The 14,220-nt window shown below is 41.1% G+C and overlaps 4 protein-coding genes across 4 annotated transcripts; 3 read left to right on the top strand and 1 right to left on the bottom strand.

Annotated features, from left to right (window-relative positions):
• Nucleotides 1-242: 242 nt before the first annotated feature.
• Nucleotides 243-2,652, top strand: Bfra_011836 (putative glutaminase protein; the record flags this gene model as incomplete). Its single annotated transcript, XM_037342162.1, has 3 exons — nucleotides 243-451; nucleotides 530-852; nucleotides 1,028-2,652. The coding sequence occupies 3 exons, from the start codon at nucleotides 243-245 to the stop codon at nucleotides 2,650-2,652; spliced, it is 2,157 nt and encodes a 718-aa protein (XP_037187820.1).
• A 3,880-nt stretch (nucleotides 2,653-6,532) lies between these two features.
• Bfra_011835 (uncharacterized protein) lies at nucleotides 6,533-9,598 on the top strand (the record flags this gene model as incomplete). The annotated part of the gene is made up of 1 exon (XM_037342161.1): nucleotides 6,533-9,598. The coding sequence occupies one exon, from the start codon at nucleotides 6,533-6,535 to the stop codon at nucleotides 9,596-9,598; it is 3,066 nt and encodes a 1,021-aa protein (XP_037187819.1).
• Nucleotides 9,599-11,672: 2,074 nt separating this feature from the next.
• On the bottom strand, nucleotides 11,673-12,160 carry Bfra_011834 (uncharacterized protein; the record flags this gene model as incomplete). The annotated part of the gene is made up of 2 exons (XM_037342160.1): nucleotides 11,673-11,678; nucleotides 11,840-12,160. 2 exons carry the CDS (start codon nucleotides 12,158-12,160, stop codon nucleotides 11,673-11,675), a joined length of 327 nt encoding a protein of 108 aa, XP_037187818.1.
• A 1,082-nt stretch (nucleotides 12,161-13,242) lies between these two features.
• Nucleotides 13,243-13,602, top strand: Bfra_011833 (uncharacterized protein; the record flags this gene model as incomplete). The annotated part of the gene is made up of 1 exon (XM_037342159.1): nucleotides 13,243-13,602. The coding sequence occupies one exon, from the start codon at nucleotides 13,243-13,245 to the stop codon at nucleotides 13,600-13,602; it is 360 nt and encodes a 119-aa protein (XP_037187817.1).
• Between the last annotated feature and the right edge of the window lie 618 nt (nucleotides 13,603-14,220).

Here is a 14,220-nt window from a genome sequence, read left to right as displayed (position 1 = left end):
AATAAATCAATTAGTTGTAGTAAAAAAGAATAAACTGAATTAACGCGTTTTTCGCGTTTCGGCAAACAGCTGTGCACGGTTACTGTAGATGTTAAGAAGGAATTCCCAATACATCATTCATTTATAACTCACCACTTCAAGCATTCCTTATTTCTTTCTGGCCCTCTATCTTTTTTCTTAAGTCAATATACAATTCCAGCTTTTACTTGTATCATTATATTTGTATTAATGTTGCCATAATGATGGTTTCTATTAATATCATTCTTTTAGAGATTCTCTCGACAGCTATCACGCAAAGTTATGCTCAGGGGACATTCACGCCTGAGAGGCCGCCTGCTGTTCCTTTGATGGTCAAATCGCCTTATCTGAATAGTTGGCAAATCTTTGGAACCAATGCTACTGATTATGAAAATGGCAATAGTCTTGCTTTGAGGTGGAGTACATTTTGGCAGTAAGTTGTTGCCCATTCATCGATACAACAATCGGTTTTCAACTACCTATTATTGCTCAGCCAGCTAGGCTAATATAGGGATTCTAGCAACCAAATCACGGGAATGACAGGAATTGTGAGGGTAGATGGTGAACCATTGACTTGGATGGGATATCCTTACGCAGCTGACAATAAAACTCTACTCAAATCTGCAGAGCAGACGTCTTTCGAATATACCTCTACAAAGAGTATTTTTACTTTTGATGTAGGAGGAAAGATTAATTTGACGGCTACGTTCTTGTCACCTCTTAATCCGAAAGACTTAAAACAACAATCTTTGACCATGGCCTATTTGCATGTGGATGTGGTGTCTACAGATGGGAAAACTCATGATGTGTCGGTCTACGCAGATATTTCGGCTGGTAAGTAATCTATTCTGATCCTATACAGGGTATCCAAGGTTCGGACCAGAAAATCAGATATCTGATGGGATCATGCTTCCAAAACATCTGAACAATTGTAAATTGATCACTGTGAGAATGCAGTCCGGACCATTAACTATCCTCATTGTACTGTACCACTGACTAACGTACTTAGAATGGGTTTCGGGTGATCGAAGTTCTAAGGCACAATGGGATTATGGAGTGACAGATGATAAAGTTGCATATCATAGAGTCTATCGACAAGAGCAACTAGCGTTTACTGAAATCAATGAGCAAGCCGAATGGGGATATTGGTATTGGGCCACTCAAGATAACAGCAATATCACTTATCAATCCGGAGCAGACAAAGCTGTTCGTGCTGCTTTCCAAAACGAAGGAAAGCTTCCGAATACTAAAGATTGGAATTATCGAGCGATAAATGATGAGTTTCCGACGTTTGGTTTTGCTAAGAATTTTGGAAATTTGTACACGACGGCTCAGGATGTAGTATTTGTACTGGGATTGGCCCAGAAAGATGCTATTCAGTTTGATGGAAGCGGTGGTAATACTACGTTGCCATCCTTATGGACGTCATATTTTGCCAGTGATACTGATGCATTATCATTTTTCTACAACGAATGGGACACATCACGCAGCTTCTCCAACACTTTCGACGATATGATCAGCCGAGACTCCATTGCTTTTGGTGGCCAAGATTACTTAACTATCACCTCCCTATCCGCACGACAAGCATTCGGCACAACTCAACTCGTAGGCAGTTCCTTAAACCCCTACCTCTTCATCAAAGAGATATCCTCCGATGGCAACGTTCAAACTGTCGACGTACTGTTTCCAATGCACCCTATTCTTCTCTACACCAACCCACTTCTCCTCAAATTAGCCCTCAAGCCTTTATTTGAGAACCAAGAAACAGGTCGCTACCCCAATACCTACAGTATGCACGATCTCGGTTCCGCCTATCCTAATGCTACTGGTCACTCCGCTGGGAATGATGAAGAAATGCCATTGGAAGAGTGCGGAAATATGCTTATCATGTCCCTTTCTTACTTCCGCGCTACTAATGATACAGAATTCTTAAATGATCATTATTCAATTTTGGATCAATGGACTCAATACCTAATTGCTTCTGCGCTGATTCCGGCAAACCAATTGAGCACAGATGATTTTGCCGGAAAACTGGTTAATCAGACAAATCTGGCGTTAAAGGGTATCATTGGGATTAAAGCGATGGCGGAAATTGCTTCTTTGACCTCCCATTCTGATGTTTCATCAAATTACAGCTCCATTGCTCAGAACTATGTGGAAAATTGGATGCATCTCGCAGTTGTCAATTATACGGGTTCTTCAAGTTCTTCACCAATGCTTGCCCATACATCACTCAACTACGCTAATGCTTCATCCTATTCTCTCCTCTATAATCTCTTTCCAGATAAACTCCTCTCTCTGAACATTATCCCTCAATCCATCTACGACATGCAATCCACCTTCTACCCTTCAGTAACGAATACCTACGGTGTTCCACTAGACTCGAGACATGAATGGACGAAAAGTGATTGGAATATCTGGTGTGCATCTATTGCATCGGATCAAACGAAGAAGGAAATGATAGGAAATGTTGCAAAGTTTGTGGGAATGAGTGAATCGGGAGTAGCATTGACGGATTTCTACGATACAAAGACAGCAGACTTAGCGGACTTTGGTGCTCATTTCATCGCAAGGCCGGTAGTGGGCGGGCATTTTGCAGGAGTAGCTTTGAATAAATTGGGAGTGGAAGTGTAGATTTGAGGTGATAGAAGGAGAAAGAGCATAATTAGGATTGGAGAATGGACAATACTGGATGCTAGGAATCCGGTTTGTATTACTTAGGTTTCTGTTTTTCTTTTGTATCTTATTTTGGAAGTTGGGAGTTGAAAATCAGCGTGTATCATCTAGATAAGCATTGGAATTGGAGCTGGAGGAAACTTGGAATAGTTGTTAGAAAACTCACCACTAGACGAGTTGTTATATCTCAATGTAAAAAAGTATCAGCGAGCTTCACTCTCGATTTATAAATGCTGTTGATTTGACGATATGATTATCTAGTCTACTAATTGTACCCATAGTATTAGCCTAGACCTAGATTACCCGAGACTCTCCCTAGAGGTATGCCAACCACTACCAGTGCCAAGACCAACATCAGATAAAGTCCTTCCCAAACTTTCAATTTATTCACTACCATTCTGTGAAGTCACAGTCCTAAAACTCAAATTCGAATTGTATCTTGACCAATGATCTAATGATGAAATTGGGAATCAGACACTAATTGCGTTGGTAGACAGCGAAAATTTTCAAGCTTAGCCGGCCTGCAAACTCCAGACAAAACATTTTCTGTTCGTCTTCATCTGGAGAATTTGAAATTTGGAGAAGGCTTTAGTTAACGTTGTTGATGGCCAGACTGTCGTGGTGTTCAAGCCGGAATGAGAGGATATGCCGAAGTGGGTCTTGATGATTATTTTCATGAAGTGGAATTCATGGCTGGGTGATGGAAATGCAGATGAAATCTTCGATAGTAATGATGTTAATTCTTGGGAGATGAAAAAGGATGTAATCGACATTGAAAGATTTTAGGTAAAAAACTGTATCCTGCTTAGTCGGATCTTTCTAGTGTGAAGATAGCAAGTAACGGACGACATGAATCGCCTATGAATATTCATGGGTATCACGGCACTAAGGCGGGTTAGCTCAGAGCGCAGTTCATATTTCCGTCGCAAGATGGGATGGAAATATTCCTCATTCTGTGGAAGAGGAACGGACGAGGGTAGGCGGAAAGGGAGTAGACATATTGATCAGATGATTATAGGATCCAATGATGAAAGTATACTTTCATGTCTCGATATTGGATATTTCGAGGCCACACTCAATTCTTCAACTTATTTTTTGATCCTTTAGACTACGTGCTTGGTCTTGTCTCATTTTTCTTGTTGGTGATTCGTTTGGAATTTCCCAAGGAGACAGTATCGCGAATCACATCAGCCGGTGCTTTCCATTTATATGTCATCTTTTGCTTCCGCGACTGCTCTCTCGCTTGTTTCTCTGCATCTTGACTCTGCTTTTTATCGTACACCACTAGTTGATTTTCTTCCCATCATCTATCGACCTCACCCTTTCTTCCAGGATGGAAGTGTATCACATGTTCTAATCTTTGTTCGTGCTATAAATGTACTCACATTATTCTGCCACTTCGATTGATTTTGGGATGTAGGAACTAAAGTGTTGTTTTCGGTATTTCAAGATAGGTCAATGAGATAGCCGAAAAAGTAAATGTGTCTACCGCCAGATCGCGAGCTCGACAATTTCACGACGAAATGAAACCCTGAACATCCAATGACCTGATGGGCGCTCTGATTTTCAAGCTAGAACTGGAGCACCAAAAAGATTGAACTTGATCTGCTTACCTCGTACCGTGAAATGGGACCTGATTTTTATCCAATTTGAAATACAAGAAAATGTTTGAAGGCCCTGGATTTTCTCATTGGATCTGCGGCTATTCCCTGTGCACGGGCAGGCTAGATGTTTGTTCTGGAGATACGACGTAATCAGATTGTAAAAGTTAAAGAGAATTTGGAGATATTACCCGAGAACTTGTGTTTGATCTACCTGAATTAGATGCAAAATTCCAACTACAATCGTGAATTGTGATCGCTTACCAATCTCCAAGTCAGATCTTTCCATCAGGCTACCCTCTAAAAAATATTGTCTTTTTTAATCATGCTTCTGGTTTTTCGATTCATGGCAGCAGTGTCTCCAATATTTGATAATCATGCGTTGCATACATAGGAAAATGCTCTCAAGCCTTCGATCAGGCTAGGTAATACTATCGGCTATCCACCCCTATGCATGCAAAATATGTAAAACGAAGACTGATAGACGAGGTTGAGCTCTCCCTTCTATTGGTAGCTCAAAGTCCTCACATATTCTCAGCTGTATCTACCCAAGCGTAGAGACTATATTCTACACTTCTCGTGATTGATATACCTCCGTCGTACGTCCGCGAATATATGCGCTTTTTCTCTAAATCAAAACTTGACGTTGTGCATTATAAGAACCAATAGTATTAACAATCGAACTCTTGAGAGTCTGCTTGCTACTATCAAACCTGAGGACTTCCAATCCTACACGCCAGTGCCACCAAATTAGTCGTTTTTCTAGCCTGCCTTTTTAGTTTTCTATTTATGAACTTCAGAGATTCAACGTCCCAATCGACCTTATCCCAGTACTTGAATTTTCTCTGAAAACGTTCATGGACATTGAAAAGACTCTGGAATCGTATACATTTGGGTCAACGCATGTGTGATTTCGAGAGATCTATCTTCGCAATTACAGCTAATCACCAAACTACCATTGGAGCGTATCTCTTCCTTCACTTACAATTCATGGGGTCGAAATATCAAAGAATTGGGATTGAATCATCTGTAAACTAGCTAAAATTGACAAATAGAGCAGCACTCCGAGAAAAATATGTATATTACTGCTTTAAAGGGTAGCATTGAAGGGCGGCTCATCTCTCGTCTGTCACAAGTATGGAGATGACTAGGAGAATCAGAAACAAGGTTACCGCAATTTGGGACAGCTACAATAGTTAGTACCGGGGAAATAGACGACGATTGAAACTGTCAATGTCGTTGGCCTAGCCAGCATGAGAAATGATTGATTTCAATGTCTCGGCTATCGATTGGTCGGAGATGATGGAGGGCACTTCTAACATGCACAACAACGAAGACTTCGATTCCTACCAGTATGATGGATGGATGAATGAAGAGAAGTCTGAGGAAATCGAATTTGAAACCTGCTGTGCGGCTTAAGATTGATTCATGATTCAGTGATAATGTACAGCTCCAAACTGCCGTATGGTTCAAGAACGACTTGTAATTCGAATTTGCCGTACGAATCAAGGACATTCATGATTCGAAGATGATTTATAACCGAAATTTACCGTACAACTCAAAATGGATAATTATTCAGAGATAATTTGTCATATGAGGCGTACCTCTATATATCAATGAAAGCCGTACATACATACACCATCGTGAATATACCGTATGAGGTTTTGTTACTTGATCCTAAGAGTACGGTATCTAAATTTCAACTCTTACTGTTTAGTCTGGTATATGATTATATAATCTTGATATCAATGGGAGCCGTAAACAGTCGCATATACACCGTATAATGTTCTGTTCGTTGATTTGGCAAGGTACGGTATTCGAAATTCATTTCTTACCTTCTCGTCCGATGTTTACACCTCTACGCACACATAGCTATTCACTCAACAACGGCATGAATGAGTGAACGCGCGAATGAGCGAACCTTAATGACCTGGATAATTGAAATACGGTCAGGGCAGCAACGTTCACTACGGCGTGACGCTAAGGGAATTGCAATACACTCATCTCATCGTCAAATCCTTTAAATACTTACCTTTGGTCCACCCACTCTTCTTCTTCCTTTCTTTCTCTCTTGTAAACATCTTCCAAATAACTTCTTCTACATAAACATCGAGATCCCCCACCCAGCGAGATCTTCCACACAACGACATCTTCCACAAACATCTTCCCTTGATCAGCCATCAACACTCAAGAGCTGTTTGATCTCTACCAGACTACTGATAGTTGCTTCCACTCACATGCCTTCCATCTCGACTTTGTTGCGCCAAGTCGCAAACAAAATCAAATCCAAAATCAAATCCAAATTCCAATCCAAATTCCAATCCAAAGTCACAAAGTCGATGCAAAAAAACTCTCCACCTTCGATTTCCGATGACGCAACAACACTCGATGTCACCGTGATCAATGATTCTACTAATTTTGATCATTACTTCGCTACAACTCCACAGTCAACCCCAGCTATAGTTGACTCGGACTCTTTTGATGGCCGCGACAACAAAACCGCACGTGCCGACACATCCAAAGGCTCCTCTCTGTCGCCTCCAACATCAAATGCTCCTGAACCTTCTGAAGACACTTTAGAAGGATTACGACAATGTGCTGAGTTTATCAGTTCTGCACCCACCAGTCTGTCACCTGTCCCGGAGTCGATAAAATCTTCCAGCTCCGAGGTCATTCGGGGTTCAGGTTCTACCTGCGACTGGGACGATCAAGAGCCGTTTGGGACATACAAGCACAAAATTATTCAGTTATGTCATGATCTTGGTCTCGGTGAGCCTTCGAGAATTGAGCGTATGTTAGGGGGTAGTTTTAATAGAGTCGTTTGTCTTTCACTTCCTTCCAAAGGCAATCAGGACTATGTTCTTCGCATCCCTCGAAACCTTGATACGAATGAAAGCACCAGAGATCAGGTTGGAATCCTACATTATCTCGCGCCATTGATGCCAGTTCCTGCTGTTGTGGCCTTTGATTCCACCTCAGACAATGCCATTGGTCGTCCATACATCCTTCAAGAAAAGCTCAAGGGAGTAAACGCTGGATCGGTTTATTACGGCTTGCCTTCTGATGAGAAAATGCAATTCGTCAAATTGATTGCTGATATCATTGAGAAGTTGAATAATTTGAAGATCGATCGACCAGGACAACTTGTTGCAGGCCCTTCCATTCCTTCTATCTCTCATGAGCCACTCACCATCCCAACCGATATTGAAGTCACCGGCTACCGCTTCAGCCCGCATGATGCATTAGAAGTCATGTCCAGCCAAAAAAATCAACCACTCTCATCACTTTTGGTCTCAATCTTTGAAGAACGCAAAACAGCCGACGAGGACTTCATGGATATCCAGTGGAACAAACTTTTGAAGATCACAGATGAAATGAAAACTGCCGGATTGTTCTCAAACAACGACACCCATTGTGTTGTATGGCATTGGGATCTTGCATTTCGGAACATCATGGTTGAAAAGCAATCAAATGGGCAATGGACTTTGACTGGTGTTCTGGATTGGGATGGGCTTTTGTCTGCACCATCCGTTATGACTAGAGCTCCACCTGTCTGGCTATGGATTGAAGAAAACGACCGCTCAAGCAAATGGCATGAGGGTCTAGGCAACAACGATATTCAGCCAGCTCGGGAACTCACTATGGAAGAACTTGTCCTTAAAGCTTCCTTTGAGCAGATTTTACAACGCGCAGACCAGAATTATATGGCAGATGCTTATGGCCGAGGTGTATGGATTCGACGACTTGTCAAGTTTGCTCTCGAGGGATTTGGTCAAAGCAGTCATTACGTTATGTTGCAAGTTTTAGTCCGCGAATGGGAAGCCTACTATCAGTCCTTAGAGCTTCGATCGGATGGTTCAGATGATGATGATGATGAGAAGCTTGAATCTTCCAGTGTCACACGTGGCTCAAACAACTCCAATCAATCAAGCGCTTCGTCAACCTATGAATATGGACAGGAGGCATTTGAAACATACAAGTTGAAAGTCACCCAGCTTTGTCAGAATATCGGATTCGGTTCTCCATCGAATGTTGAGCGAATGGAAGGTGGAAGCTTCAATCGAGTCATCGGACTCACATTTCCGGGACAGTCTGAAGATCGAAATTTTGTTCTCCGTATTCCACGCGAGCCATTTGAAGATTATGAATTACATAAATTACGCGACCAGGCTGCCACACTATTGTTTCTTAAACAATTCGATTTTCTCTGTGTGCCAACCATTGTAGCTATCGATTCTACCGCGGACAATGTCATTGCATCTCAGTACGTCCTGCAAAAGAAAATTACCGGACAACCTCTCTCGGATGTTTTCCCCACTCTTCCGCTCGCTGAAAAGCTTGAACTCACAACTCTTGTGGCTCGACTCCTGATTAAAATGGAGGATATCACCTTTGAAGACCCCGGTGTACTTTCTGGTGCGCAGCCTTTGCCATGGGTTTCCACATCTGTTCATCAATCGAGTTCACCGCCAGTAATATCAGGCTTTCGTTTGAACCCTAAGACAGTCGGTCCACCCCTCCGAAAGCAAGGTCTTGAATCTTTGCTCCTCAACCTTATCAGCGAGCTGAAGAAAGATGACATCATGTGCGATAATATAGTCTCATTATGGAACCAGGCTCTAGATGTTTTAAAGCAGATGGAGCAGATTGGCTTCTTCAAGGATTCTGATTCGACAAATATCTTGTGGAATTGGGATATCTGCTCTCGACATATCTTCATTGAAAGAGATGATTCTCTAACCCCCACTATCCCTTGTTCAAGTTCGACATCAGATGCCACACAGCTACTCAGCCCTAATAATTTGGGTGATGACAATACTGAAAGTGAGCCTGATATCAAAGATGAAGCTTCTCAAGATCCTGATAGCCAAACTCAAGTTACAAGTAGGGGGTGGAAGGTTACTGGAATCATCGACTGGGATGATGCCATGTCAGTCCCACGTGTCATTACTAGAGTCCCAAGAACCTGGCTCTGGTTTGACGATAATGAACGCACTACATTTTGGGATGGAGTCCGCGAAACCCCTCCTCAACGACCACTCACCGAAGATGAACTTACGATCAAGAATCATTTTGATCAGATCATGCAACAAGCTGATCCCGACTATATGAACGACACCTACTTTAGAGGTGTTTGGATTCGCAGATTGTTCGGCTTTACGGAAACTGGGTTTCATGATAGCCAACATATTAAAAAATTCCGCAAATATGTGAAGGAATGGAAAAATTACTTCGATGGTCATGTCTTAATGAAACCTGATAGATATGGAGCTGATTGCGAGTCGGACAACGAATCTGAGTAATTGTGAGCGAGATTTCAGCTGGGGACTAGGATGGCATGGTGTATGGAATGTATGCAGATAGATGATAGTAGTCTCAAGGCAAAAGAGGTGCCTCTGGAGACTGGAATGGTGGCATGATGTGTGGAATGTATGTAGATAGATAACGATACCTGAAAGGCAAGAGAAGTGCCTCTCCTATAGATTAGAAATTTACTAGAATATGTCTCACCAACCATTCTGCAAATTGTGAAATAAATGCGAACTATACAATAAAGGTCTGTAGAGCGCTTGACCATACCATGTAATGATCGATGATCTATCATTACGGTAAAGTCCCCTTTTTCTATTACCCTAACATACAAACTGAAAAGTCGAAAATTATACTTCGATGCCTACCTAGTGACTAAACTATTTTTGGAAAACTAATGACGAAATTACCGAGATTTCCATAAGCGAAAAAGTAGAAAGATCAATTGAAAGATGGGTAATTTCTATAATCTAATCACTTTCGTCAAACATGTATCAGGTATCAGTTCGGGAATTGCATTGAAGGAAAGAAGCGTATATTTCTCTCACTATTATTCTAATTCTTTTCTTTTTAATTTTTCTCTGGAAAAGTGGTAGGGTTGACTAGGATTGAAATTATTTTACTGTAATTTATCAATTCAAAGACTTATCCAGGTCACCCAAGAAACTACAACATAAAAATAATCTGGCATCTAGCTCAAGTAAATTAGACAAGTTTTGTCTTTATATATTGCAGGGGCTATACTTTTTGCTAGTCAAGATTCAATGTTAAGATGTAGATGACTTTTCTTCAACTTTCAGGTTCTATAAGTAACCCTCGAAAATCACATCTATAAATACTTGTAATCGTCTCAAATAAGTACCACAACACTATTTGAGAAAGAGTGACCAGTCACAGTATAAAATGAAAGCATATGTGTCTCAGAAAGCGAAAATTTAAATTTCTTTATTTTACATTTACTGATAGTGTCTATGATTGCTAAGAAGCTTTCTCATTTAACCCGAGCCATCTCAAGGACTCTTTTCTGCTGTATTTCAAATAAAAGATAATCAGTCATTGACTCAAACCAAAGTTGAAAATGTGGAGAAATTTTAGTTTTGAGTGATGAAAATGTTCGGAAAGCAGAGAGTATGAATTATAAGTGCCTGATTGTCTTAGCATCGAAAAATTCTGTCTGGGGAAATGAAGGTGCTTGATATATACGCGATATTCTACACATCTCCACGATGCCTGGTACATTGGCACTTATGAAGGAAGTTCTTCGTGGTCTCTCCTGTCTTTAAAATTCACTTGAAGGCCTGGAAAGTGTCCTTGAGCCATTCTTAAAGTTTCTTGCCCACAGTACTACACCCGTTCGATTACATTGTGACCATAATGAAAAATGTATCGCAGAGCTTATTGGGTAGTCTATCGCCCACTACCTGATCGTGGCCGGTTCACCCCTCTTAAATCAACCAGACTTTGTTTGTCACATCAATGATTTCAATGGCTAGTTATTAGTCGGATCAATATTTTCACATTCCAAATCAGCGTAACGTGTATAACTTTTTATGCAGATTTATTTTTATGTATTTAGTTTTTCTAGATTATCGAAATGATTCTCAGTATTTGCAGTGATTCAAACAATAGTTCAGTACAAATTCCGTTCTCGAGATTCCGAGAATATCGTTATTGATTTATCATCTCTTGTTGCGAAAAGTGTCAGTTGGAAGCATAGACTAGAATATCAGGGCATTCAGAGATTGATTGAATTGAATTGTACTAGCTAGCTATGAGAGCAAAAGCTCTGATATGTTCCAGAGCTCTTACTAATTGGGGTTAGCCCCCTCCCCTCTCTCCTCTAGCGTCACAGGAACCATATCTTTTAACCAAAAGACTTAACAACTAAAGCTATTCCAATGGTTGAAAGAACCCGAATATTCGGACTAATGAGCATCCTGACGTTGATATTTGAAAGTAAATCTAGATCCTCTCCTTGTCAATATTGATTCCCGAAAAACTCTTAGTATCAGATCAATATACACCCGCGTTTAGGATAATGAAAGTTCACTGATCGCATATGACATTCTATCTCTATAACGTCACAAGTTAGTAATTATCTATCAAACAGGAAATTTAAGAGAGGACTAAAAGCTCACATTGCGCAGTGACTGGATGACACTGGATGGAAAGAAATACTCGTATATATCTCGGGAGATCCCAAGAGTATAGGATGAGAGGACTAATTGAAATACCTTGAGTTTCTTATTAACGATCTTTGGCTTAGGTTTCTTGTCCTTGTCTTTGCTGTCCTTACTACTTCCAGCGTTCTCTTTATCTTTTGCTTCCTTTTCGGCAGTTTCCTTCGCTAGCAACTCCTCTTTTTCGGCGGTGGCAGCACAACGCTCACAGCGCTGATTGCCTAGAAGATACGGCAATCTGCAGCCCTCTTCCTTACAGTAAATCATGTGTGCCGAGCAATAAGGCCTTGAGTTTGGGCCAGGGGTGTAGGCTCGGCGACAATTACCTTTCGACTTCTTGGGGCAATGATGGATTGTGGAATCTTTGGTAACCATGATAAACTCAGGTTATAGTCTGGAGAGAGAGTGTGTGTTGTTTTATAATAGAATCAGAAAATCTAGCGAGAAACTGGAAGTAGAGTGGCTCTACGAGTAGAAGTAGGTCTATTGTCTTGATCTTCGTAGAGAATTGGTCAAATATCTTGAGTTTTGTAGAGAATTCCTGGAGAACTATTGGCAAGGTAAGTTGTGAAAGTAGATGAATTTATCAATCTTAGAATTGACAGATTTAGAAGAATTCAGGAAGACCTAGCCAGAGCTTTTAAGTTGCGGGAACGTTCCCATTTGTCACTTTAGCTACGTCGTTACTGTTGATTCTCCTGTGAATAGAACCGTACAAACAATGTTAAAATTGGAATGATCAAGTGAATTACTTTGCCGTATGTGTGAATGTCGACTTGGTGACAGACTTTGAGTAGCACTGTTTAGCGCACTATCATTGCTAACCAATGACGGATTTCATTTTCCAATACGGTACCGTGAGCCGTTAATTCACCTTCTCAAAAATCTAGTCATTGGTGCTCATATTGGCATGCATTTCTCAATGGCATCATTCTTGTTCATGATTTGGTACGGTAGAAAAAAATACCTCATAGCTGCTCCTTTTAGAGTGGTTCAATCTCCCCTCAATCATCATGGCTATAATATTAATTGCTGTAACTTGTACTTTCCGCGCTAGATCCTTGCTTATACGGCATGAGCCGTTGATATCATCTGAACTCTCCCCTAATTCAATTCTCGCCTAATCAATCAATCACATCATCACCATAATCTTAATACAACAATTTGAGATTGCTACTGCTACGACTACTACCACATGTGATTTTGATTCTTATCAGCTGTACGGTAATTCACTCGAGATGTCTTTGGTGTCTGTATATCTTGTCCCCGGAGGCTGCGTCTCCTTCTTCCCTCCATTATAAACTCGAAGTCATCAATTACCTATCAGAATTCTCCATTAACAAAACTCACCTTCTTCCACCAACTTAGCATCCATTCCAAGGCATCGTCCTCAAATACACGATTAACACACAATCATACACAAAATCTTCCACTTTCAAAACCATCCAAAATTCATCATGCCTGCTGGACGTTCCGGCAAGACTCACCACTGCCCCGGTATGAAGACTATGACAGGTAACTGTCGCATGGATGGAAAAGCACCAAACTCAGGACTCAAGTACTGCCTCACCCACCAATACTATTGCCCCGATTGTGCTGCTAGTCCAGTCAATAAGGACTTCACAATGCTTCGCGCTTCCGACCCCTGTACTAACAGATGTGGATATAAACACCCAGATCACAAGGACAATGTGAAAGCTCGTCAGGATGCCGAGAAGAAGGCAAAGGAGGCTGCCGCAAAGGCAAAGATCGAGGATGGTAAGGCCAAGGTTGCCACTCAGAAGGCAACTGCGGCTAACCGAAGAACTGGTAGATAGGGGACACAGTCTGGTAAAGTGGCGGCGATCATGTTGACCCCGTTTGTAAAGACCATCATAGTTGAGAATCTGAGCATTTCTTGTTGATTCATATTCGATATAAACGACTCGGCAAATCAGTATTTCGCAATCTAGACAAACAGTCAAAGGGCACCATTCAACTACATTCAGGATAATGTTTCTTTGTGGCAACCCACTCGGATCGACCGCCAATACTTTATCGATTTCCTCTTTTTTCGTTGCTAGGGTTTGGATATGAATATGGCAGCCCATGTGTTTATGAACTCATGACTTACGAGATTATGATTTATGAACGGACTTCTGGGTATGAGCATTTGTTGGACATGATGGAGTCTTTTCGCTACAGGATTGTGGGTGTGAGTAGGGGATATCGGGCATATTTCCGGGGATATTAGAAACTCAGTTCGGCTAATTGATCTGCTGTTCTTACATCTTGTTACTGAAGCTATATTTGATTGTGATATGATGTGCTGCGAGATCTTATGTGATTTTTGTAGGTACTAAATAGATACAATCCAAAGGTAAGCTTTTCAGATTCTCCAGGAGCTTCACGTGTTCCCGGAAAAATGATATGACTGTGGATGTTTGGAAGGATGT

The sequence above is a fragment of the Botrytis fragariae genome (assembly GCF_013461495.1).
Source record: "Botrytis fragariae strain BVB16 chromosome Unknown tig00000255, whole genome shotgun sequence".
Classification (NCBI taxonomy): domain Eukaryota; kingdom Fungi; phylum Ascomycota; class Leotiomycetes; order Helotiales; family Sclerotiniaceae; genus Botrytis; species Botrytis fragariae.
The sequence above is the reverse complement of the archived record's forward strand: the minus strand, read 5'-3'. Positions and strand labels throughout refer to the sequence as shown.